This window comes from Solanum verrucosum, unplaced genomic scaffold (genome assembly GCF_900185275.1).
Source record: "Solanum verrucosum unplaced genomic scaffold, falcon-dt-bn FXZP01000261.1, whole genome shotgun sequence".
In the NCBI taxonomy this organism is placed as follows: domain Eukaryota; kingdom Viridiplantae; phylum Streptophyta; class Magnoliopsida; order Solanales; family Solanaceae; genus Solanum; species Solanum verrucosum.
The window spans coordinates 16,372,496-16,399,070 of record NW_026019969.1 but is presented as its reverse complement, the minus strand read 5'-3'; the positions used below and the strand labels follow the sequence as shown (position 1 = coordinate 16,399,070).

General features: G+C 38.2%; 1 protein-coding gene across 6 annotated transcripts in view; it reads right to left on the bottom strand.

Moving 5' to 3' along the window:
* Positions 1-616: 616 nt before the first annotated feature.
* The window catches only part of LOC125815135 (chloride channel protein CLC-e), a 40,049-nt gene continuing 14,090 nt past the window's right edge, over positions 617-26,575 (bottom strand). For 2 of the 6 annotated variants that reach the window (XM_049494532.1, XM_049494537.1), the window contains 3 exons: positions 15,835-16,301; positions 10,767-11,330; positions 6,494-6,940 (listed from right to left, as the gene is read on the bottom strand). In XM_049494532.1, the coding sequence (XP_049350489.1) occupies positions 6,680-6,940; positions 10,767-11,330; positions 15,835-16,301 (1,292 nt within the window). In that variant the 3' untranslated portion in view covers positions 6,494-6,679. Of the gene's footprint in view, positions 987-1,088; positions 1,252-6,493; positions 6,941-10,766; positions 11,331-15,834; positions 16,302-26,575 lie in introns of those variants that run through there. The other 4 variants (XM_049494535.1, XM_049494533.1, XM_049494536.1 and 1 more) reach the window with 4 other exon arrangements.

Below are 26,575 nucleotides of genomic sequence, written 5' to 3'. Positions count from 1 at the left end.
CAAGCTTGCCAGGCTAGCCCTCTTTTCTTAAAAGTATATATTTTTTATAATTTTTTAAATTAAATTATAATTTAAAAATATTATCATAAATATTGACAAGATACTCTATTTTATTTTTAATTAATTTTTATTTGACCCACGAGCCGGCCCTATCCATATTTCTCAAGCCTCACAAATCAACAGGCTTATTCAGGCCAGACTAAAATGTCCTTTTCTTAAATGAGCTCCAAAAATCGTAGCCCAACCCTATCAAATCACGGGTTAATCCAGGCCGACCCAACGGACCTATCCCATATTGACGGTTCTAGTTTCAGAGAACAAAAGAGTAGTCTAAAAATTTGTGATAAGTGTCATCTGCGAGGTATAGACTTCATCTCAATTTGTATGACAGTTTTATTTTGGTTGTTCCAGAATATTTAGCACTTAAAAATAATAGTATTTCAATTCACTTCAAGAACTCAAATTTTATCAAAATACTTTTGTCATACCTCGTCAAATTCTACCAAGTCAAATCATATCATGTAACATGGGCCAGAGAAAGAGTATGACGACTTAATTACGAACAAGCACATTGTAACAACGACAAAACATCAGGAAAGGGCAGTTCGGGAAACAATGGTGGAGAATGGGGTTATTTGAAAAGTCATTAACAGTTGACTAAAGCAGCATGAAGAAATATTATTCAGGCAACGACAGAAGAGTAGACTTAATTTTGACACGAGGCATGTGTTACTCAATCCTGTTCAAGTTCCATACCACGGAAATGAATCATTGGAATTGGATGACGAGTCAGTGTAGTTAGGCAGTGCGCTCCTCCAGTGCCTAATTTGAGAAGCAGCTTGAACAACCTTCAGCCTCAGCTGTAAATCCTGCTTCCTGGTTGTATGGTCTCCTCTGCCTGTGCTAGCATCATTCTCATTATTTACAATTGAACTGAAGATGGTAGTCCAAAATCTCAGGAAGACCAAAACAGTTGTTTGGATATGCTGATATAGAGAAGATATTTACAGCATCTTATTATATGAACAAGAAGTCAGCATAGCAGTAATTAATGGATAAACCACTATAAATCCAATTGTTCATCTTACTTGTTCAACCCTGTTGTAAGACAGAGCGAGGATGGATTACTCAGAGACAATAACCCTCAACATGCTTTAACAAGGAAGAACTTATTGCAAACGGGTTATGCAACCTTCAGTTAGCCTTTACTCCGTGGAGAACCAGCTAAGCTGTTCTCTAGTTGCTAATGCTCTGTTCCACCAAAGAAAGAAAATATGGAAAATGTTAAGGGGGATTCAAATGGAACACAAGTGCCTTTTCAGAAGAGAAGCAATTTTTCTAGAGACATTTCAATGACATCAAGAAATCACTCAATGATGAAGTGTCCCATAGTGGTTGAGAAACTGGATGGTTGTCTCCTTCCATAGTCTTTAGCCCATAACTTCCATAATGTAACATCAAATTTAATTTTTTTTTCTTTATCCCACCCATCCCTACCTCCTACCCCGATCACCTACACCTCAAAAAAATAATATTGATGTCATTTTTCTTTCTTTTATAAATGAACTCATTTAAGATGGGTAATTTGAATGGATACCCATATAAATTACCTATTCTGCCATCCCTAGTCTTAGGCAATCTAACCTCATTAGCTAACTTTTGAGGTTGAGTTAGGATCAAAGTCTTATTCTTTTTTTTTTCCGCATGGAATCAAAGCCAGACCTATTGTAATTCTTGGTTTATCCAGTTGGACCCTTTCCCTTTTCATGAAGATTGATAAACGAAGAAAAGACTAGATTAATGAAGCTCCAGATGCTCTACTCCAAAGCAGAAGCGAATTAAGGAAGTCCAAAGATTGGTATTTAATATCAAATACTGACTCTAGAAGCAGGGGGAGTTATTTATGTGTTGCTCATCAATGAAAGGGAAAATCATTACTTGGAATATACAGTACAGGAAAAAATAAAATTAAAGCATTGATTCACAAATGGCAAGCAGATGTATACTGCTTTCAAGAAACGAAGATGGAAGGCAACATGGAAATTAAATCAGCCAGGTCGGCTGATTTGGCTCGTTAAGAGGTTAGTGAAGTCGAGGTAGAATACTTGTAATGTGCGATAAAAGGATCTGGGGGAGTGGGATAGTCAAATCAGGGACTATAAGCATCACTTGTAAATTGTATTCACTGGCAAATAACTTCTCCTGGTACATCACAGGAGTTTACGGCTCCAACTGCAGGATAGAAAGGCAGGAACTAGATTTGTGGCTGAGAAAAGAAGCAGTAACAGATACACCAAGAGAAATGTTGGACTTTTCCGAGGGAATTGAAGATCTGGAATTTGTTGACCCCGCTTTATTTGGTGGAACTTTCACATGGAACAAGGCCAACAATCTGGGAGTTGCATCAAGGTTTGATAGATTTTTATTCGATTGAGTGGAGATGTCCATTTCAGAAGCACTAAACAGTTTCTGCTTCCACGAATAAATTCTGACCATACTCTGGTATTGTTACTGTGTTGGGATTAGGAAAATACAAAGTCATACTTCAAATTTGAAAATTGGTGGCTAGAGGTAGAGGGCCTTACAGCGAAAGTGACAGGCTGGTGGGATTCTTTTAGGAGCAAGGTAAACCAATTACACTTTTGTTACTAAGTTGAAGATGTTGAAAGCTAAATTGAAGGAACAGAACACAGCCAATTATGGAAGCCTTCAAAAGAAGAAGACAGACTTACTAAACCAACTCACACAGTTAGATAACATACAGGAACAAAGAAGCCTTAATGATGATGATCTACTTGAAGGTTAATTTGGTGTAGTTTGAGAAAATTGCAAAATATGAGGAGACAACTTGGAGGCAAAGAAGCCTTAATGATGATGATCTACTTGAAGGTTAATTTGGTGTAGTTTGAGAAAATTGCAAAATATGAGGAGACAACTTGGAGGCAGAGATCCAGAGTGCTTTGGCTACAGCAAGGAGACAAAAACACAGTTCTTCCCGAGGATGGCTAATGCTCACAAGAGGTCCAATATCATTGACAAGCTGGAGATCAAATGGAGAATTAGAAACTGATCCTATGAATATTAGGAGAGAGAAATCCTTTCTTTTTATCAGAACTTGTATGCAGAAGCTTGGAGCCGCGATTTAACTGCATCACTCTGCATGAACTACCCTAGAATTACAGAGGAGGCAGTGGCATGGTAACAAAGGGCCTTTAAGGAGCAAGATGTAATGGAAACATTTTATTTTTTTTGAGATAATGTACTGGAAACAATTAAAATATGTGCAAAAAAAAAACAAAGCACCAGATATTCAACAGATTTCTTTCGTTCATGTTTGGATGTTCTAAAAGAGCACAATATGAAGACAGTGGAAAACTCACACCCAGGAACAGTTTAAAAAAGCCTGAAATGCAGCATATGTGGCGTTGATTCCTAAAAATAATGGTGCCAAGGAGTTGAGATTTTAGACCTATTAGTCTGATAGGGTGTGTATACAAGATTATCTCCAAGCTATTGACTGAGAGACTTAAAAAGGTGGTGGACGAGCTAGTTGACAAGCACCATATGACATTTATTAGAGAAAGACAGATAATGAATGCATACTTGATTACCAAAGAATCTGTGGATACTAGAGTGGGGGACAAACACAAAGAATTTTATGTAAACTGGATATTGGAAAAGCACAAGACCATGTTAAATGGAATTTTCTCATTGAAGTTCAAAGGGATATGATTTTTTGGAGGAAATGGATTAAATGAACCTCTTATTGTTTTAGCACGGTCAGGTTTTCCATTCTCATTAATGGCTCTCCCGAAGGCTTTTCTCCTTACAAAAGGGGTTTGCAACAAGGGGATCTGCTTTCTCGTTTGCTCTTAATTATTTCAATGGAACGTCTTAATAGATAAGGTCTGCTTACATTCTATCCTCCCCAGACCCCACTTGTGGGATTACACTTGGTTTGTTCTTGTGTCTAAATGGATAAAGACTGCAAACCAAAGTGGGTTTCTTTATTCCTCTTGCCGAGGTGGCACATTCAAGCATCACATAGACAGCAAACTGACAGAATTGCAGGCACTTGGTAAATAATTTTACTTGACCAGATTGCAAACCTTTGATACACAGTAGGGGACATAACTTTGCTTGCTTTATCTGGTAAGAGTTTGCTTGACCAGATTACAGACCTTCAATATTGAATGGAGTCTCAGAAACTAACATACTAATGAGATCTACTTGATTAGATCGTATACCTTTGATGGTTTGGTAGTCAACTATAGAGTTAATAAAACAAAATCAAGAGAAAATAGAGAGCAAGTTACGATCGGAAAAGGAGGACTAGTAACCGGTTTTGAGTTAGCCAGAAGATTTTGTAAGGCGAAACAAAAGGAGCAGGCTGAAATTTTAAAAAAGGTGTGGAACAAACATGGGCCATAATAGTGGCGTAACACTGCTGCAAAAATGATAAGAATAGTGATGTGGTGCCCTCCAGAACAGTCACTCAAAAGTTATGGAATAATAGTAAAAGGACGGAAAACACAAAAAAACAAAAAATAACTAGACAAGCGAAAAAGCTAATTAGGGCTTACCAAACTCTTATTGGCTCTGATATCATGAAACAAGAGAGAGAGAGGATGGAATGGAGAGAAGTAATCGTATTAAGTTCTTCTTAGTCCTTTTGAAAAGCAGAACAAAATACAACTTCCTAGAAAGTCAACATTTCATTGTCAATGATATTTGCTTAAGGCTTCATGTTCTATTCCAAGAGCCACCAAGGTTTGCTGATAATTAAGTTCTAATCAAGGCTTTCCTCTGCTTCGCCTGCATTAATTGAAAAACTAAATGAAAAACTTGAGTGGAATGCTACCACCACCCCACCCCACCCCAAACTAGTATGACAGGTTTTCCTTTTTTTATTTTTTCGCCCCCAGTAAGACTGTCACCTTTGTATACTTAGAAACTGCTTAATCTTTACATTCCCATTTTGCCTTAATGATTTACTGAGCTAGGAATTGACACGACTTATTGATGCTAGGTAACTTTGGTATTTTATACATATTCAGTCTACGTGTCAAAGTCGATCTTTCTTCTTCCCCATATACAATCAAATACTGGCAACATATTGGGATGGTTAAAAACAATAAATGTCAATTGCAAAGATGGTCATTAAGAAAAGTTGTACACCAAGATAATGTTTAGAATATTATTGGGTACACATCCATTAAAAGGGGTGTGTTGTTATTAGTTGAATAATAGTAGTATAGTCTTTCCTAAGTTACAAGAATGAAATTAATTGTCCATTGCATTGAGTAGATGCTATTTGTGGAGAACCATGCTCTTTTGTAGGTTCTGCCAGTTTTTTGTCCACTTCTATTCTTCCCCAACTTATCAATGAAATCGTTACTTCTTGTAAGCAACTACAAGATTGCTTGTCAGAAACTTCATTCTTTTCGCAGAAACAAGATGCCTTCACATAAAGTATACATCTATGTTAACAGACAACAAATAAGTTCTAGCAACTTGCATTTTGCTTATTCATGGAACTGTGATCGAGATTTGATTATCTACCCATTAGTCCACAATAACCCATTGAACCTTTCTTCCCTTTACTACCTGATGACCAGTCAATATAGGTTAAATGAACTGGGTCTGGCTGATACTTTTGTTATACTCTCACCCTGGTGATGGAACTTTCCTTGTATACTTGCCTTACTTCCAAATCTGTATGGACTTTTATGTGACACAGGTTTATTGTATAAAACTCTTAGGGGTCGTTTGGTAGAGTGTATCGGAGAAAATAATGCTTGCATTAGCTTGGTGTATTACTAGTACCTAGTTTGGTATATTTTTCTAACCTATGCATAACTAATGCTTGTATTAGTAATACACTCTATTGTGTATTACTAAAACCATGGATTTCTATGCATTAGTAATGCAATGGATTCTAATGCATGCATTAACATTATTAAAGACACAATTGTCCCTCAAAAACTTTTTTACATCATTTCCACTATATTTGTGAAGGGTATTTTTGTAAACAAATATATATTTTTTAAAATTATGCAACGCATAATATTTTTAGTACATCAAACCAAACATTGCATAACAAATTCTCATCATAACTAATGCAAACATAACTAATACAAGCATTACTAATATACTATATTTTGCATTATTCTTATACACTCTACCAAACGACCCCTTACACATGTGGTGCTAGTGATGAATAGAGGATACCGTGAGAATTTGTGTAGGGAATTCATAGTACAAGTGAAGTTATTTTCTACCTTTGGATGGACTGCTTGACATACTTAGAATATAATTTTTTTTATGACTATCACAAGCTTTAAGACTTCAAATTCACATCTCTTTTTAAGTATAAATGGTGATTTCCCTATCAAACCAATTTCTCAACCCTACTTTAGTGATTTTCTTCTTAGTGTCCGGTCAAAGTGTGTTAAAGGTATGTTCACTTCTTGGACTTGCATATAAGAGATAATTTGTCAAATACTTTTGACATCTTAATTATAGCTTATCTGGTAATCAATCGTAAAGTGTGACTTATGCACAAGTTTCTTGCAAATTTTATTCAATGGTAAAGTGTGACTTCTGCACAAGTTTTCTTGCATACTTATCATCAATGGTAAAGTGTGACTACTGCACAAGTTTCTTGCATATTTTATCATCAATGGTTCCAGAAAGCATTATATTTTGAAGAAAAGTTGAATATCAAAAACCTGCAAGCTACATTGATGCACTCTCTGTCCAAAATGCCCACAGGATGTATGCCTTCATCCTCCACGTGCCTTAGTATAACAGGTAGCTGGCTCAAACCATGTTTCTTCATAATAGTTAGAGCAGAAAGGAGATCTGTATTTGGAGTCACTGTGCATGATACCCGGCACTTATTGCCATTTGAAGAGCAAACATCAGCTACTACAAGTTCCTGCATACATACATACATACAGTTAAAAGAAATGTATTTGTTATTCATGAAGATAAAATAGCAAAGCCAATCTTTTTTAATTTAATATTACAATACAAAATCCATGTGAATAAATAGTGTGATTCAAATCTATCCTGTTGTCTAGCAGCCCAATTTAAGAATTTTATTTAGGATTAGTTTCAAATATTTACAATAAACTAATTGATTTACAATAAATAAAGCCATGTTTTATATACATAAAAAATAGCCAAAGTCATAGAAAGTGTACACTGACTATACAATATAGCTTATCTATACATGAACTATACACTGACTATACATTATGATACACTCAATAAGCCGAATATAGTATAACTATACATAAAGTATACACTGACTATACATGAAATATACACCGATTAATTCAATCTCGATCAACTCAAAATCACCTCTAAAAAGTCCCAACTTTAGACATGAATATCCTCTCGATGTTTCAGATTTTTTGATATATAATTCGCTCAAAACGATTTACGTTGCGGAATGTCGATCTTTTTTTTAAAAAAGAAGTAGAAGGAGAAGAAGAAGAAGAATGAAGGAGGAGGATGGAGGAGCAACAAAAGAAGAAGAAGATGAAGATGAAGGACAAGGAAGAAGACACAACAGAGAAAATAGAAGCGGCCATTTTTTTGGAAATTAATGTGACCATAAGTAATTATTAAAAATTGGGTTAAAAAAATGGTAAGTATATGGGCTGATGTTTTGTATAAATTACCCTTTTATTTAATATAACATAGTTTAATGCCCATTATTCTAATATTGTGTAGTAAAATCATAAAATCATCTCTGTCCTTTGCATTTTCTTATTTTTTTTTTATCTACCACCATCCTTCGCATCTTCCTACGACTTGAAAAAGCATTTTTATTTCCTTAAGTCTGTTTTTTATCAAATAAAAGGTCTCATTGATAATAACATGGCCAACTTGGCTGTATACAAGTGATATACCAAAAAGAGGAGAAACCTACAAAATATGGTTCTCTCCAAAAGACACTCAATCCTCTTACACAAACAAGAACTACATGGGTGCTCCAAAAGAAAATAAGGGATTGGAGACTACTACTCAATTGAGCCAAGCTCATCTCCACCCCTTCAAAAGCTCTCCCATTCCTCTCTATCCAAATGTCCCACGTCAAAGCAAAGGGTGTAACACTCCAAATCTTGTGCCTTCTTCTCCTAGCTCTACTCTTCCAGCTGAGCATCAACTCCTTAACGATTCTTGGCATAATCCAAGAAAATCCAAACCATCTAAAGATATCCTCCCATAACCTCGTAGCCAAATTGCAATGTAACAAAATATGGTCCACGTTCTCACACAACTCCTTACAAAGGTAACACCAACTCATGCAAACATCCTTTCTTTTCCTAAGATTCTTTGCCATCAAAATCACTCCTCTAGTAGCTAACCACGTGAAGAAGCACACCTTCCTAGGCATATTAGGTATCCAGATCGAGACATGGAAATCTATCCTCTGCTCTAACCAAAAGCTTCTTATAAAAGGACTTAACCGAGAACACTTCATTATACTCCAACTCCCAACGCAACACATCGGGTCTATTGACTGACTCACATTGCTTTTGAAGTAAACCTAGCAATCTCTGAAACTCGGGTCACCTCCCAATCTCGGAAAGTCCTCCTAAACCTCAAATCCCATAAGGTTCCATCCCTATGAGTCCCTTAACTTGCTGACAAGACAATTCCCTTTGGAAAGAGACTCTAAACAATACCGAACCTCCACACCACTTTTGCCCCAAAAACTAAGCCTACTCTCCCCCAACTTTGAAAACAGTGTTATCATTAAAGGCTATCACCCCTATCCATAATGTTTATATCCAATTTATTAATGTTAAGATTTGTTAAAGAAATAAACATTTGGCCTAACTCAATTCCAAAAGCTAGCTCAAAAGTGAGTATTGAAAAAGGCATATGAAAAGACCACCCATCTAGTAAGAGCCTAATGTGAGACTCTTCAACACCCCATTCATTTTCAAGGCTAGACATCTGAAGCGTGGACAATTTTTTAATATAGCAGGTCCCAACATTCGGTAACAAGAATTGGGATGGGTACTGCACTAATACAAATCCCAAGTGAATTTACATATGTGAAATGGATAAAACAAAGGCATCAACTTGGAATCAATATATCGTCACAAGAGACTACAATTGATCATCTAACTCACTAACCATTTTGGTTAAGTGATCTTGAACACCTTGACACTTGCACTTAACTCAACTAAGAAAGCCCAAGTTAAATAGTTTGAACTTCCTTTTAAGAGTTCTCAAGTAATGATAATTAATAGGACTTGAATTTCCAACTCAAACCTGAGAGACATGGTTGGATTGAAGAGAGTTCTACGCAAATAATCACAAAATATAACTCAGACTGCCAAAAGGTGCAAAAGAGGAGCTGCATTGAGTATGCAGCAGCTTCAGGCGACTTTTCAGAAAATCTAGTCACCCGAATTGGTTAAAGCTGCTGGCATCGTCGGAAGTGGCTGGAAATGAGGTAGTCAGATCGGAATCTTGAGCTGAACACCACGGCTGTCAGAATCTTGAGCTGAACACCACGGCTGTCGGAATCTGGTCGAACACCTCACACGCTCTGGCGCGTGTGACAGCCCCGTGCAGGAACCTTAGATTTAGCCATGCTTGAGGGGCCTGCTGCCGGTGACATTGACTTTGGTCGCTGAGAGTTATTGGACCTTTGGTGGTGTTAGTTCTGGAAAAATGCTGGCAGAAAAAGAAAGGTGATGCAATCAGATCTGAAAGTCACTGGAAAGAAGGCACAATGACTGACTTCTCCGTCCTGGATGTTTCTCATGGTAGCTCTGGTACCATGTTAAAGAAATGGACATGGACCCAACTCAACACCAAAAGCTAGCTAAAGAGGTGAGGATTATCCAAGCCATATAAAGAGATCACTCATCTTGTAAGAGCCTGATGTGGGGCTCTTCAACAAGATCTCCTGTGAGTTGTACTCTTTTCGCGTTGCTATACCATTATCTCACTTATGAGCAAAATGAAGACTAAAATTGGCAAAAGAAGAACATAATAGAGAGGCGTACTCAATAATCAAAAGAACTATCAAAGTTGTTGAAACTAGTCCAATGGCCAACGAGTCATTTTGGGGGACCATTACATTTGTATTCATAGTAAAGGGACAGAATTTGGACGGCTAATAGTAGTTCTACCAGGTGGAAGAACATCAGCAAGGAGGCGATCTATGGAAACTAATTAAGGGAGGGGCCAATACTGTTATTTTCACTGCCAGGTCAGTTCTATTGGCACTACAAAAATGCATCAATTGAATGAAGCAGGCCATAAGAAAGTTCAAGTTTCTAGATCAACGGGGCTTCAATGAAATATAGAAATAAAATCATTACATATTCTCCCTCTGACTCAAGTTGAATGTACACTTTCCTTTGGTTGATTGCTTGAGTAATGGGAATTTAGATAGCAAAAATATATATATCAACTATACATAATTGAAATCAGATCCAATTTCTTTCTTCCTGTGAAAACTCTCCTCTCCATCCTACAAGATTCAGTAAGTAACTATTGACTCCAAAACTCCCAAATTGATTTTGAAAGTCACATATTCCTTTTATATAACATTTGACAATACAACCTTCCATGCCATCTTATGATTCTGCCAAGTCAAAACTCACATCAGAAAACAACCTACACAACTTAAAGAAATATATATATAAAATCCTAAAAAGCCAATAAAAGCCAACCCTGTTTTCCTCATTTTCTATTAGTTAAGATATTTGAATGTGCTAAGAAGCTACCTCATGGCATTTTCCTTCCGCTCTTGGCCACTTGCTGTAATTCTGGATATCACCAAGTGTCAGCAAACCAATGAGAAAATTATTTTCATCAACTATTATAGCACAAGATTGCTTCTCAGCTAGCATGAGAGATATGGTTTCCATTAGCAAGGTGCTCATTAGGACTGTCACATATTGCGTTCTCATTGCCTGTGCAACTAGAACTTTCCTAGCGAAATCATTTTCTTCATCATCAGATTCATAAAGACAGAGTGAACTCTCAAGTTTGCAGAGGTTACTCTCTTTTTGTGAAGGTTCCACACCTGAAGAATAAGTTAAGCTAGGAAGTCCAATGTTGGAGGAAGAAGTTCCTTGCCACTGCGTCATCTGGGCTCTTGCATCTTTTAATTTCTTCCTATCCTGTACCACCCCTTTGCTTGTTTGTCCAGATGTAACCCATGATGACATCCCCACAGCTCCCAAGAGGGGCAGAACTATCCGATAATCCTGTGTCAGTTCAAAGAGAAGCAGAACCGCAGTGAGAGGCACCTGACAGACACCAGCAAGAGTAGCAGCCATGCCAACCTGTTAAATAATGTCTTCCAAAATTAAAAAGAACCCAAAATTGCGGTCAAACAGTAATATTAATGATACAATTCATGTTGAAACAAAGAAATACACTATCGACATTAGGAAAGATTAACCAAGACAGACGCTACATAAGCACAAGAGGATAAAGGTAAGAAACATCCATGAAATTTCGCGCAAACACTGATGTGCCCATGGTTTGGTAATGCTTTGACCAACTCAAGGTAAGTGATATTCTGAGAAATTTATACGAGGGCAAGAGGCAAATAACCTAAGAAGATAGAAGAAAGTGGTTGAGAGGGGAAGAACTTATGGAATAAGAACCACAATGATGTAAACTAAGGAACTCTAGCAGCACCTTTCAACCAAAGGTGATTGAATCTCGATTCAGCCTAGATCCACAAAACAGATCATTATCGGGATACAACTGTACATACCTAAGGTATGGCAAATATGACAGGTAAAGTCTATTATCTCTTATGTGCCCATGCACCTCTTTAGGTAGGTAGCTGCTTAAGTTTTAATGCTCCTAAATTTTAAGTATAGATAGAGGCGAATCCAAGAGTTGAAGTGGTTCCTATAGCAATCTCAAGTTCTTTTTTTTCCGAATAGGTAACAACTTTGTATTATATACCAGTACTTGGGTAGTACTAAAATCCCCCTTGACAAAAGAAAGCATGAACACTAAAAGGCTAAAAAAAACAATCCTAACAAGAGTTTAAAACTTTTAGGATTGATTCTGCATCTACATGGAAGCTCTAAGCTCTTTGTACACCAAAAATCAAATAGCAAAATACAGTCTGATTTGATCTTGTGTAAGCTACTACTTCTATCCTCAAAACATCTGGAATTCCTTTCTTTCCAGAGAGTCCACCATATGCAAGCTGGGATGATCCTCTAGTCACTTCTATTTCTTGCCCCAATCCCAGCCTCTTCCCAGCTTGAAAGAGTGTCAATAATCCTGCTAGGCATTGTCCAATATATGCCTCTAAGATTGATAAAAATCTTCCATAATTGGTCAGTGATTCTGCAATGTAAAAATAGATGTCCAACTGTCTCAGCTGCATCCCCACATAAGTGTCTAACTATTATAATTTCTCTCTTTCTCAATTTTTCATGAGTCACTACAGCCTGCTTTGCTAGCAACCATGTAAAGCATGCCACCTTATGAGGTATCTTAGCTTTCCAGATTTGTTTCCATGGCCAGTTAGAGTTCTGTGGACTGTGGCTCAGTCATGTTCATGATCTTATATCCTGAGGTCACTTTGTAGTGCCCTTATTATGCCCAGTCCACCACAAGCAGTCCATCGCATCCTTCAGCCCTTGGAATGATTCAAGAAGTTTACAGCGATCATCTAGTCTAGGAATTTCCAGTCATTCAACATTTTCTTGAACATCAACTCTCAATGACCACATTTTAACCACAATTTTGTTTTGATGTTGAGCTATAACAAACATGTCAGGGAATATCTCCTCCAAACTTCTATTGCTAACCATTTATCCTCACTTGTTTAGTTACCACTATAAACTCTGATGACAGATTGGCTCTTTAAAAAAGGCCACCATGTTCTAATAGATCTCCAAACAGTTACACCATAGAGGGTGTGGACCATCCTTGGTAGCCCAAAAATCCATCTCCCCGTACTTCAATTTGATTACCTTTTCCCATTATGACTATGATTCCTGAGCATACCTCCACAAGCACTTCAGTTTTAAGGCCCTACTTTGATTCTTCAAGTTTTTGATCCCAAGACCACCTTGGTTTTACTAGTTATCAGATTTTCCATTTGACAAAATGAAAACCTTGCCAAAAGAAGGACCTTCTGAGTTTGTCCAATCTTTGGACTACACGTGAGGGAATGGGGAATAGAGATAACATGTATGTTGAGAGCATCAAGAACTGCATTAATAAAGGAGAGACTGCCTACCAGAGACAAATACCAGTCTTCCATCTAGATAAATTCTTCTCAGATCTTTTCCAAAACATTTCTTTAGCCCCTAATCTTTAACCAATGCTCTTTGTTACTGGCAAAGTCCACTATTGCTAAACCATAACTTGAAGCTGTTTCCGAAAGATCCTCGGCTCAAGTGAATAAAAAGGCGACAGTGAAGAAAAGATAGTAAGCAACAAGAAAACGGTGCAAAGGCTACCACAAGGGAGCAAAGACAACAACAAAATAGTGCGATAATTAAGAAACAACAAACTAGGAAAGATTACGGAAAACAAGAATAAGCAATGTTATATGGAAAAAACAAGAACTATAATAACACAACTAGTAAAATGGCAAACACCAACTATCCTAAGCAAGAAAACCCTACACTACCTACTAACCTGTTATCCAAATATGTGTCCTCCACACCTTCCTATCTGAGGTCATGTCCTCGGTAACCTGAAGTTGCATCATATCTTGTATTACCACCTCTCGCCAATACTTCTTCGGCCTAGCTCTCCCCCTCCTCGTACCCTCTATAACCAACCTCTCGCACCTTCTCACTGGTGCGTCTATGCATCTCCTCTTACCATGTCCAAACCATCTCAGTTGCGCTTCCCTTAACTTATTCATCATAGAGGCCACTCCCACCTTATCCTGAATATACTCATTCTTAATCTTATTGCTTTTAGTATGGGCACACATCCACCTCAACATCCTGATCTCCAGAACATGTAGCTTCTGGACATAGGAGTTTTTGATTGGCCAACACTTCGCGCCATACAACGATGTTGGTCTAATCACCACTCTATAAAATTTACCCTTGAGTTTCGGTGGTACCTTTTTATCACACAAGACTCCAGATGCAAGCCTTCACTTCATACACACCACACCAATACGATGTGTGATATCATCGTCGATGTCCCCACTCCCCGGAGTTGTAGACCCAAAATTATATAACAAAATGCAGCTAGGGGGAATCGAACCTAGCATCTTACGATTTTCTAAACAACATTGGTCACTAAGCTACATCTCTTTGTTGAGTCAAAGGTGTTCAAAACGCAATATATAGCCATATTAAGTAATATTTGACCTATATAAGGGGTATTCGATTGACCATCCTTGCCCCAACTTAGCTCCACCCTTGCTCATTTACTCACAATTTCCATCATAAACTGAAAAATCTGAGGTGTAATAGTAGGATAAGACTGGCGTGAGTATGTAAATGATCTTCCAACCAGAACATGAAAAAGAATAACATGATAGAAGAATGTTGATGGGTGTTGAGCATGCCCATGTAGGTAGCATATCATATTGAGCTCACCTCAAACACATACCAAAACTTTTCTAAACAAGCTGACCTCTACGGCTGTCCTTTACAGATGATTCCTAGCTACTATTACTCATGTTCATTTTATAAGTGATAGAGTCAAGAATTTCCCAGTTTGACAAACCCAAGAGAGGAGAAAGATAACATAACCTTAATCCACAACAACTTTAAACCATCTAGTTCCTATGTACTTAAATCTTGTGGAAATAAATGATAAACCACTGGGTTCACATGGCTTTACGGCGGCATTCTTCTATGGATGCTAGAGTACTATTTGAAAAAGATATTATGGTGAAGTGACTTAAGGTTCTGACACCCAGAATTTTTATCAAGGGGTGTCAAAATATAAAGTAAAAATGTATAAGCACTGCTATCAGGAATAGAACACACAACCTCAAGCAATTTTTGCAACCCCTTAACCACTACACTAAACCTTCAACTTGTATCAAAAGGTGTCAACACTTGTATATATATTTATTAAACCAAATTTTGACCTATATATACAATGTAATTTTACGCCCCTGCTGCCACCTTTGGTAGAACTTAAACTCTTCATACATTATTCTGATAAGAAGGCAGTTCAAATTAATTACTCTAGTTGGTAACATTAGATTTTTTTTTTCCAGAGTGCTCTAATTCAGATTCGATGTATTAATTCAAGGGAGATAGATTTTAGATGCTTTCCTGATTGGAGATGAACCCATTGAATCTTGTTTCAAATGGATGTTTTCTTGGAATTTTATGCAATGTTGTCGTTCAAATACTTTTTGAACATTAACTTTGTATTGAGTCATATCAAAAGGCTTACATGGTCATCTACCTTTTGAGCATCCTCTTGAATCATGAATCTATAGCAAGATCATATCATGGAATGTAAGGGGGATGAAACACCTGAGTTGAACTGCCATCATCTAGGTGGGTATGAAAGAATGGGGGTGTAATTGTGGATGTAATGGTAAGAAATGCAGGCGCGCGAGGTGGGGGGTGATCGGTGAAATATGAGACACTTCCGGCAAGGTAAATTCAGGACAGTTTCCAATAACTCTGAGAGGTATGAAATATGTTCGAGATGGTGATGCGTAGAGATAAAGTGACCTCGAATTTCAGAAGAAAAGATGGACGAGGGAAATAAGTAGAATTGGATGCTAGATTCCCTTGCACTTCTCTTATTACTATTCAATAATAAACACTTACTTATCCAGACAAGTAGTACTACTTCGAACAAAAGGCAAATTCATACCAGACCATATGCTTGTGGGGATGCAACTTCCAAGATGGAGAGATGAAAGATTGGATCAGCATGAGAGATAATGTAGCCAACAATTTTCCCATATGCAGTTCCAGTTGCAGCACCAATAAATAGAGATGGAGCATAGTAGCCTCCAACCAATCCAGAAGCTCGGCATAATGAGGTTGTTACTATTTTGACAGCTACAAGCTGGAGCAACAGTTCAGCAGAGAGGCCTTTCACTAGTGGCCGAGATTCTAGCAAAATATCAACATTCTCAAAACCCCAGTAAAGGATTTCAGGATATGCTAAAGCTACCAGCCCAACTAGAAGACCACCCAGCACAGGGAAAGCTGATTTTGGCACGCCGCTGGCTGTTTGGATATTTTCCACTATTTGCAGCATAAATGATGTACAGCTTGATAATGCCACTGAAACTAACCCGCAAAAGATGCCCAGCAGAAGATAAAGTGGCAATTCTGAAACGGAGACGAACAATTAACACAATTGTACGTGCCAAAAAAGAGTTCAAAACACATTTGAACTTACCACAGTAAGTAATACCAATGACAGAAATGTGAGTCTAAGGTGATATCACAGAGAAGAAGCCTGTAGAACCCCCAGGGACAATAATAAAAGGAAAAAATGCTCATCTCCCTCTAGTAAGGTATGGTAATGCTGTAGCCAAAATATTTTCCTGTTTTGTTCACCAGTGATCTGATAATTCATTAGATAAATAATTCTGAATAAGTACTTAGAAAGAGTTATATGTTCAGCTGAAGTTTTAACCACTTCGAAAAAAATAAAAAATTATACCTTGATTGACCTTCCAAATCACCCAAAATAAGAGAGAAATATGTTAATGATAAGTCCTGAGACTAATTTATTGTGTTTCGGGAACATTCCGGATATTTGGGAGAATTAATGTTCCTTATATTTGTCAGTTATTTACTTCAGCAGAGGCTTTCTATGGATTTCTTCATAGATCACTTCTTTGATTTAAGCTAAATTAGTGGAACAAGCCATAGTCAAGTTATAAGCACCGACTTATAAGAAGATAGGCTTGTTAGAAAAAGTTACCGTATTGGTTTGTAAGGGTTTCCAAAGTAGTTTAAATGGTCCTGGGCTACTCCATCCTTTGCTTTAAGGTTTTGGGTTAGATACTTAAATTTGTTTACATGGTACCAGAGCCGAACTTTGGTGAAATCGTTAGCCTAACTACTTTCTCTCTTCATGTTTTATCGCTCTAGGCTTCTCTTTATCAAATCAACTTGTGGAACTGCTCTAGGCTTGTCTCTCTCTCAGTTAAGCCTATTGAGCCACCAACATTGTTGTAGCATGTAAGTTCAATCAGTAGCCTATTGAGCCTAATCTATCTCCCTTTACGTCAGACCCAATTTTGTTGAGCCTCCTCTTTCTCTACTTCAAACAAAACAACAACAAAAAGGCAAAAAAAGATCAAATCAAATCCACCTGTAAACCCTAGAACTGGATTACATGAGTCGAAGGGTGTTGGAGAATGCTAGACTTGTCGCTCATCAGTTGTGTAAGGTCTCCAGTGGAGTTCAAATGGACATGGCTAATCCACCCATTGCCTTAAAGTTTTAGATTGGATAAGCAAATTCTATCACAAGGGTTATCAAAATTTCACGTGAAAGGAAAAAACAAAAAAGAAGAAAGCATGTTCTCATTCCTATCTTCTTTTAGGTCATTTTTAGTCCACAAATTCTCGAATATATACAACATTTCATACCAAAGAGCCAAAAATGCAAATATGTGACATTTATTAACACGGGTTCTACTTATATGATAAATTAAGGAACGTAATTACAAATGCTCCCAGGCACCTGTCCCGAGGTAACTCTCTCCCCTACTTCCTAGGGGGGGAGGGTCTCTCTTTCCGGCACTCTCTCGCCGGAACCTTCATTTCCATTCCTTCCCTTTCATTACCTTTCTTAACTATTACCTTACGTGATAGTTTTTCGAGATTCAGATCCTTCTTTCAGACTTTGCAATGGGTGACAATAGGATTTATTTCAACGCGGAATTTTAAGTCTTTCGACATCACTAAATGGAGCACTGGCAGCTCTGTGTGGTTCGAATGGGTTGAGAGGAGTAGAAAGATGATGAGGAGATCTTCCATGAGCAGCAAAACCATGGAATGGATCTGTTTCACTCTCAGAGAAGCTTCCAGCGATCAGAAGACGGAAAACTGCAGAAAGAGAGGCGGAGCATTTCTGTACTAGGAAACATAATGAACATGGAAAATTTATAAGTATCATTTCCATCAATAATGGGGAGGTCCATACTGGTCATCCCAGAATTAGCCTTGAATGCGGGATGGCATGATATAGAATTTAAAATTGAAAGGTTCATTAAATGCTCTAAAAGAATGGAAGTCCCAGGACCTCCTAGAATAACCAAAGCCAACTACCCTTATGCAAAAGCAGTTAAGGATAGTAAATGGCAATCAGAGACTATAAAGGAGGCAGAGATTACGAACAATGCTAGCATTATTGAAGTCCTCACACATGCTGAAGACCAAGAGGATGGGCTTCTAGAAAGATGCCTAGTAGGTCATCTGGAAGGACAGATGAAGGAAAAGCCAGCTTTGCTTGAGATAAGAAGATGGTCGTCAACACTCCGGAAAAAGGCATTTGGAGTTAACATCTATGAAATGTATGGAGGTATGTTTCTGTTCGAGTCCCTAACATAAACATGGCAGAACAAACCCTCCAAGGGCAGTGGAACTGGAAGAATCACAGATTCAATCTAGAATGGTGGAATCCGATGGTCGGTTGTCTCCCCAATAATACTCTGAAGAAGGAAACATGGATCAGAATTGTTGGAATCCCCCTTCATCTCTGGTCAGAGAGAGTATTTCAAGGAAGTGGAAACTTATACGGAGGTTGGATGGCCACAGAGGAGGAAACAGAACTAAGAAATCATATGAAGTGGGCAAGAATTCTAGTTGCAAATGATGGAAGAAACGTTCCCAAAGAATTTTCAATCTCCAGAAATGGAGTAACATTCCACTTTCCGATATGGGTTGAGTGCCAAGTCAGAGTAGTCACAATCGGAATCTTTGCAAACTGAAAATAGAGTCACCGGAGAAGATAGAGTACATAAATACCGAGTACATGCCTTTAATCAGCAGTAAGGTGGTAAAAGTTATGGTAAAGTCAGTAGTAAAGCCGGTGGAAAAGTACAATCCCATCAGTTTAGGGATTTTGCATACAGCTGTAAAAAGAAGAGAGGGGGGGGGGGGGGGCACACATCTCATTTAATTGAGGGAGCAGCTTTGGGCCATCAGCAGCCCAATAGAAAGAGGAAACTTTACAAGAATGGGCCTGACTTTTCAAGTCAAGTCATTTTTAATGACATAACTTGTAAAAGCCCAATACCACTTAACAGTGGTAATTTTCCAGAACTCCCAGGGCTGCAATACAATCAAGAAGCAGAAAGAACAGCCACACAGAACTTGAATCAAATTGCCCATGCGGAGGAGGAGATGGAAAACATAATCGGGATATCAATTATCGAATCTCAACGCCAATTAATAGAGATAGATGATAATGAACTAAGGGGGGAGATTTCAGAAAAGGAGGATAATGGTTCAATCACTCTCATGAAGGACTGGGAGATTGAGGAACCAGAACCGCTGCAAATTCAACAGCAAGAAGAAAAAAGGAATAAGGAGAGGGAGACTTCAAACTGGGTACAACAAAACTTGATCAAACTAGGTAAAGTTTTGTGTGTTGATTTCCAAGGGCAATGAAGAGGAGGCTTTGGAGTTATTACTTCAAGTAGACATTTCAAGACAAGCCAGAAGAATGGAAGTAGAGGTTGTATGCAAGAAAACAAGATGCAGAGGTTCTCAAGAGTTAGAAAGTCTAGTAAGCTTTGATGTGAAATTTAAAAATAGTGGAAACAGGGGTATGGGGAGAAACTTGCTCATTAGTGATAGATTAAGTTTTAAATTGGTTTCATGGAATGTAAGGGAACTGAATAATAAGGATAAGAGAAGATTAGTCAAAAGTGTTATGTGGGAGGGGGGGATGGAATGCAGACCTCATTTGTTTGCAAGAAACTACACTATAACTTGCAAATTTGAAGCTCAACTTCAAAACTTCCGTTGTCACATTACAGGAGTTTATGCCCCCAAATGTTATGTAGAAAGAAGGCTTGTCTTGGAGGAAATAGGGGCGATAAGGGGTTTAATAGACGGGCCTTGGGCTGCGTGTGGAGATTTCAGCATGGTGAGGTTCATCTCAGAGAAGAGAAACTGTTTGAGAAGAACAAAAGACATGAGAGAATTTTCAGATTTCATAGACGATCTGAAGTTGCTTGACATTCAACTAGAGGATGGCCAGTATACTTGGTTCAAAGGAGACAATCAAGACATTGCCTCCAGAATTGATAGGATTCTGATATCAGAAGAATGGGATGAAAGCTTCAACAATATCAAACAGATAGCTTTACAAAGGCTCGGATCAAACCACACTCCTATTGCATTGCTGGGGAGTGTGGAACTAAAACAAAAATTATTTCAAGTTTGAAAACTAGTGGTTAGACACAGAAGGGTTCACAAACATAATCAAAGAATGGTGGGACACTTTCAGCCTCTCTGGGAGACCGGATTTCATACTTGCTTCAAAACTTAAGGCATTAAAAGAAAAGCTTAAGGTTTGGAGCAGGAGTGATCAAGCAAACCTGGGAGCTAAAAGGGTGAACTTACTCAAATAGCTGGTTGTTTTTGACGAAGTTAGTAAGGGTAGAGCACTAACAGAGGATGAGGTAACAAGGAAGAATTCTAGATTACTGGAGTTTGAGGAATTGCTCAAATATTAAGAAATTTCATGGAGACAAAAATCAAGATCTCTATGGTTAAAAGAGGGGGACAAGAACACTAAGTTCTTCCACAAAATGGCCAATGCACACAAGAGGTACAACAACATTGATGAACTAGTAATCCAAGGAGAACTAACCCAAGATCCTGCAAGAATTGAAGGAGAGATAGTAAACTTCTACAAGAAGCTATATACTGAGACTACTAACTGGAGACCTGCCTATACTGATGCTAATTGCCCTGGGTTAACAGAGGAGGAAAAGGAGAATCTGCAAAGGAACTTTGAGGAGAGTGAAGTCCTAAAATGTCTGAAAATGTGTGCAATTGATAAAGCACCTGGGCTTGATGGATTCACCATGTTTTTTTTTTAAATGTTGGGAGGTGGTAAAGGAGGACATCATGAAAGCTTTCCAAAACTTCTATGAGCAGGAAGTGTTTGAATGCAACATTTATTACTCTCATCCCAAAAAAGAAGGGTGCTAAGGAATTGAGAGATTTCAGACCCATCAGCTTAATAGGTAGCATCTACAAGCTTTTTGCTAAAGTTCTGACAGAGAGAATGAAAGGGGTAATGGCTAAACTTGTGGATTCCCGACAAATGGCTTTTATCCAAGGAAGACAAATCATGGATGCAGTGTTGATAGCTAATGAGGCAATGGATTCTAGACAAAAGCAAAAGAAACCAGGAATACTTTGTAACCTAGACATAGAGAAAGCCGATGACCATGTTGATTGGGAACATCTTTTGACCACAATGGGGAGATTGGGATTTGGGATGAAGTGGATCCAATGGATCAGACATTGTATCACCACTGTCAGATTCTCAGTACCTATGAATGGATCCCTTGTTGGTTTCTTTAGTGCAGAGAGGGGACTGAGGCAGGGAGACCCTTTGTCTCCTTTCCTTTTCCTACTTGCTATGGAAGGGCTGAACAATATGATCAACTCAACTAAAGTGAGGGGATGGCTCAGAGGTTTTGAGGTCAGCAGACCTGAAGTTGATAATGTGGAAATTACCCATCTACAGTATGCGGATGACACGTTGATATTATATGATGTTGATGAAGGCCAACTAAAGATGTTGAGGGTGATCCTAGTGTTGTTTGAAGGGTTCCCTGGTCTACACATTAATTGCAGGAAAAGCCACCTTTATCCAATTAATGAAGTACACAACATGGAAGATTTAAATGATGTTCTGAAATTGGAGCACTGCTTACATCATATCTTGGGATGCCTTTGGGGGCCGAATCTCAGTCATATGAAATCTGGAACAATGTGGTTGAGAAATGTGAAATGAAGTTGGGAAGATGGAAATGACAATATCTCTCAAGGGGTGGCAGGTTGACCTTGATTAATTATGTTCTTGATTCACTACCAACCTATATGATGTCAGTATTCCCAATTCTCAAAAGTGTAATCAATAGGTTGGATAAAATCAGAAGAAAATTTTTTTGGCAAGGAAATAGTGAGAGGAAAGGCTACAACTTGGTTAAATGGGATGCTGTGATAGTGGGAAAGAAGCATGGAGGTCTCGGAATAAGGAATTTGATGAATCAAAGCAAAGCCCTTATGATGAAATGGTTGTGAAAGTTCAATAATGAAGAGCAGTCCTACTGGAAGGAAGTCATTAAAGCAAAATATGAAGAGGAAGATAACTGGATGACCAAAGAAGTGACTACACCATATGGGGTTAGTGTATGGAGATCCATTAGATATCTGTGGTCTGAGTTTAAGGCTAACACAACGATCAAAGTGAGGAATGGAGAGAAAACATAATTTTGGAAAGATGCTTGGCATGAGGCAGGTAGGCTAGAGGTCTATTATCCTGATATATATTCTCTAGTATCTCACCAACAGAAGACCATAGTAGATCACCGGACTCCTCAAAGGTGGAACTTCATCTTTAGAAGACAATTTAATGATTGGGAGATTCAAAGGGTAGCAGATTTTTTCAACACCATGGGCAATTTAATGGACTGGAAGGAGATCAAGACATTTTGTGGTGGAAAGGCAATCAAAAAGGCAGCTTTAAGGTGGGTTGTGCATACAACTGGTTGAACCACACCAATCAGCCTCAAAGTCACTAGCCATAGAGAGGAATCTGGAAGTCAAAAATTCCACTCAAAGTGGCATGTTTTGTCTGGTTGTTAGCCAAGGAGGCTGTACTGACTCAAGACAACTTAAAGAGAAGGGGGATACCATTATGTTCTAGATGTTTCTTTTGTGGGGAAAATGCTGAGACAGTTAACCATCTCTTTCTACACTGCAAGATCACTGGCCAACTATGGAGGTTATTCCTGAATCTTAAGGATGGACCATGTCTGCCAAGATCACAGAAGTAATCCAGAGTTGGGAGGAGGCAGGAAAGCAATCCAAGAATAGAGACAGATGGAGGATTGTCCAAGCTAGTATATGGTGGGAAATATGGAAGGAAAGGAACTCTAAAGCTTTTGATAGTGTTGAGAATAGTATGCAAAAAGTCAAACTAAATTGTCTTATGCTACTATGTTTTTGGTGTAATCAATTATACTCAAATGATACTATCTCCATAATTGATGTACTAGACTCAATTTAGTAAAAGATAGTAGGATTTGAAGTACATGTTGTAAATACTGACCAGTACAGTTTTAGTACTGACTTTTGAGGAATAGACAAAGTTACCAATTTCAAAAAAAAATAATTAAAGATAATCCAAACCCCAGAATCATATATTTATATAAAAGAGAACCCTAGGCCCGCCTACGTGGCGCCACCACAAGCAAAAATTTCCTTTTAAATTTATTTATTTCCAAAAATACCCTTCCCCTTTCATGAATTGACGTGACTTTTACGAAGAGTTGTGACTTTTATGAAGAGTTGTGACTTTTATGAAGAGCTGAGACTTTTATGAAAAGTTGCGACTTTAATGAAGAGTTGCAACTTTTATGAAAAGTTGCGACTTTTACGAAAGGTTGTAACCTTTCCGAAGGGTTGCAACTTTTCCAAATAGTTGTAACATTTGTGATAAGACACAATAAACATTTGTTCACACTACCATTTGTTGTCTATAAATAGAGGGATTTCCTTAATTTGTGTACTTTGCTCCTGGCTCACCGACACCATTGCTTTGCTTATGTTACACATGGTATGTATTTTTACAATCATTAATTAATGCTTATGTTATTAAGGATAAATGATAAGATTTAATAATTTTCATTTTCCTTTACATATATTATTAGTGTTTGTTACTACATAATTTTGTATGTAAGATAATATATAGTGTTTTAGTTTTAATGCCCGATAAGTTTTAAGTATTATTTTATAAATTCCATGACATTAAATTCCCGCGCGAAGCGCGTGTAATTTTACTAGTTATATAGATAATCTCAATGCATGTTTAGGGAGTACCAATGCATGTTTAGAGATAATCTCAATGCATCTATCAAAAGAACTTCAAAGTTGTTGAGTACCAATGCATGTTTAGGGAGTAGTATCGAGTACCGAGCTGGGTAAGGGTTTAGATAATCCAAACCCCAGAATTATGCCACCAATGTATGATAGGATTATACTGTTGATTCGGACAACTCCTTAGAAAGCCCAAAGTAAGGGCTCAAAAATTGGATCCATTAGTTGAGTTCGTCCTTTACCCTAAAAAAGTATACAATAGCTCTGACGTGGATAAGACGTTGTATCATCATGAGGCTCATGTGATGGATGTCGTGGACAATTATGGGCTAGCAGATGGATGAGGTGTGGTTACTTAGAAGCTGATGGTAGTAAAGGGGGGATCCTAATCATGTGGGATTGTAGAATATGGAAAGGAAGCTTAGTAGAGACGGGGCAATTCCCAATCACCTATAGATTTGATGCAGTCCAAACTACTTTTAGTTGGTATCTCACTGGTGTATATGCCCCCTCAGAGTAGGAATGAGAAATTGGAGTGTTGGGAAGAGGTGACAGTAGTCAAAGAATTGTGTGAAGGTCCATGGGTCACATGTGGAGACTTTAACACGGTTAGAGTCATGGCAGAAAGAAGAGGATGCAATAGGATCACAAATGTGATGAAAGATTTTGCCAAATGGATTGAGGACATGGAATTACATGATCCTCAACTAATTGGTGGGAACTTTACACGGTTCAGAGGGGCAAACCATGTGTGGGGACTGGGTCAGAATAAGTCCTATTTCAAGTTCGAGAATTCGTGGCTCAAAGTGGATGGTTTTGAGGGGATTGTGCATAGTTGGTGGAGTGAGTTTGTAGTGGAAGGTTGCCCTGATTACAAGCTCAGTATGAAACTGAAGTTGTTGAAACATAAACTCAGAGAATGGAGTAAGCAAGTGGGTGGGGACCTAGGCACTACGAAAAACAAGTTGTTATCTGAATTAACTGATATTGATCTGGCACAAGATTCAAGACAGCTGACAGAGGATAAGCTAATGGTGAGGGCACAATTTTGGTAGAATTGGAAGAACTAGCAAAAATTGAGGAGTCTAGGTGGAGACAGAAATCCAGGATTGTATGGCTGAAACATGAAGACAACAATACTAGGTTTTTCCAGAGGATGGCTACTGCTCACAAAAAATATAATAATATAGACAGACTGATAATTAGAGGAGAGGAGGTCAAAGAGCCAGAAGTCATTAAGGTGAATATGATTGAGTTTTATAAAAAACTCTATACTGAAACAGAGTTATGGAGGCTCTCTTTCGAGTATGTAAACTACCCTAGAATCTCCCAAGAGGAACAAGACTGGTTGCAAAGGCCTTTCGGCGAAGATGAAGTGTTAAATATAATCAAACAATGTGATGGTGACAAGGCCCCTGGACCTGATGGATTCACCATGAGTTTCTTCAAAGTGTGTTGGGAAACTTTGAAGGAGGACTTGATGCAGACAATCCACAATTTCCACCAGAAGGAAACTTTTGAGAAATCATTCAATGCCACTTTTGTAGCTTTAATTCCTAAAAACATGGAGCAGAAGAGTTGAAGGATTTCAGACCAATAAGTTTGATTGGTGGAGTATACAAAATCATAACCAAGCTTCTCACAGAAAGAATGAAAAAGGTCATGGGGGTTTTGGTAGATGAGCACCAAATGGCTTTTCTTAAGGGAAGGCAGATAATGGATGCATCATTGCTAGCAAATGAACTAGTTGACAGTAGGGTGAAGCAGAATCTACCAGGAGTTTTATGCAAACTGGACATTGAGAAGGCCTAGACCATGTAAATTGGTCCTTCCTTTTGAAGATTCTGAGAGATATGGGCTTCGGAAACAAATGGATCAACTGGATTAAGGTCTGTATATCTACTGTGAAGTTCTCCCTTATCATTAATGGCTAATCCTGAAGGGTTTTTTCAGTCACAAAGAGGTTTGAGACAAGGTGACCCCATGCCACCATTCCTATTTATCTTAGCTATGGAGGGTCTCAACTCCATGATCAGGAAAGCAAGTGAAAATGGGTGGTTGCAAGGTTTTAGTGCAAATGCAAATAGGGGAGATGCTATGGAGATCTCACGCCTGCTTTATGCAAATGACTCCTTGGTCTTCTGTGGAGCTGAAGTTAATCATATAAGACACTTGAGGGCAATCTTAACCATCTTTGAGGGAATATCAGGACTCCATGTCAATTGGCATAAAAGTTGTTTATACCCAGTTAATCAGGTTGCTAATATGCAGGTGCTAGCTGAGAACCTAGTATGTCAGGTGGCCTCCCTCCCAAGAAAGTACCTTGGAATGCCCCTTGGTGCTAAGAACAAAGAGGTGGAAGTTTGGAATGAATTACTGGAAAGATGTGAGAAGAAGTTGTCAAGGTGGAAAAGCCAGTATCTATCCTTGGGAGGCAGAATAACTCTTATCAAATCTATGATGGATGCACTTCCTACTTATATGATGAGCCTATTCCCAATACCAAGAAGTATAGAGAAG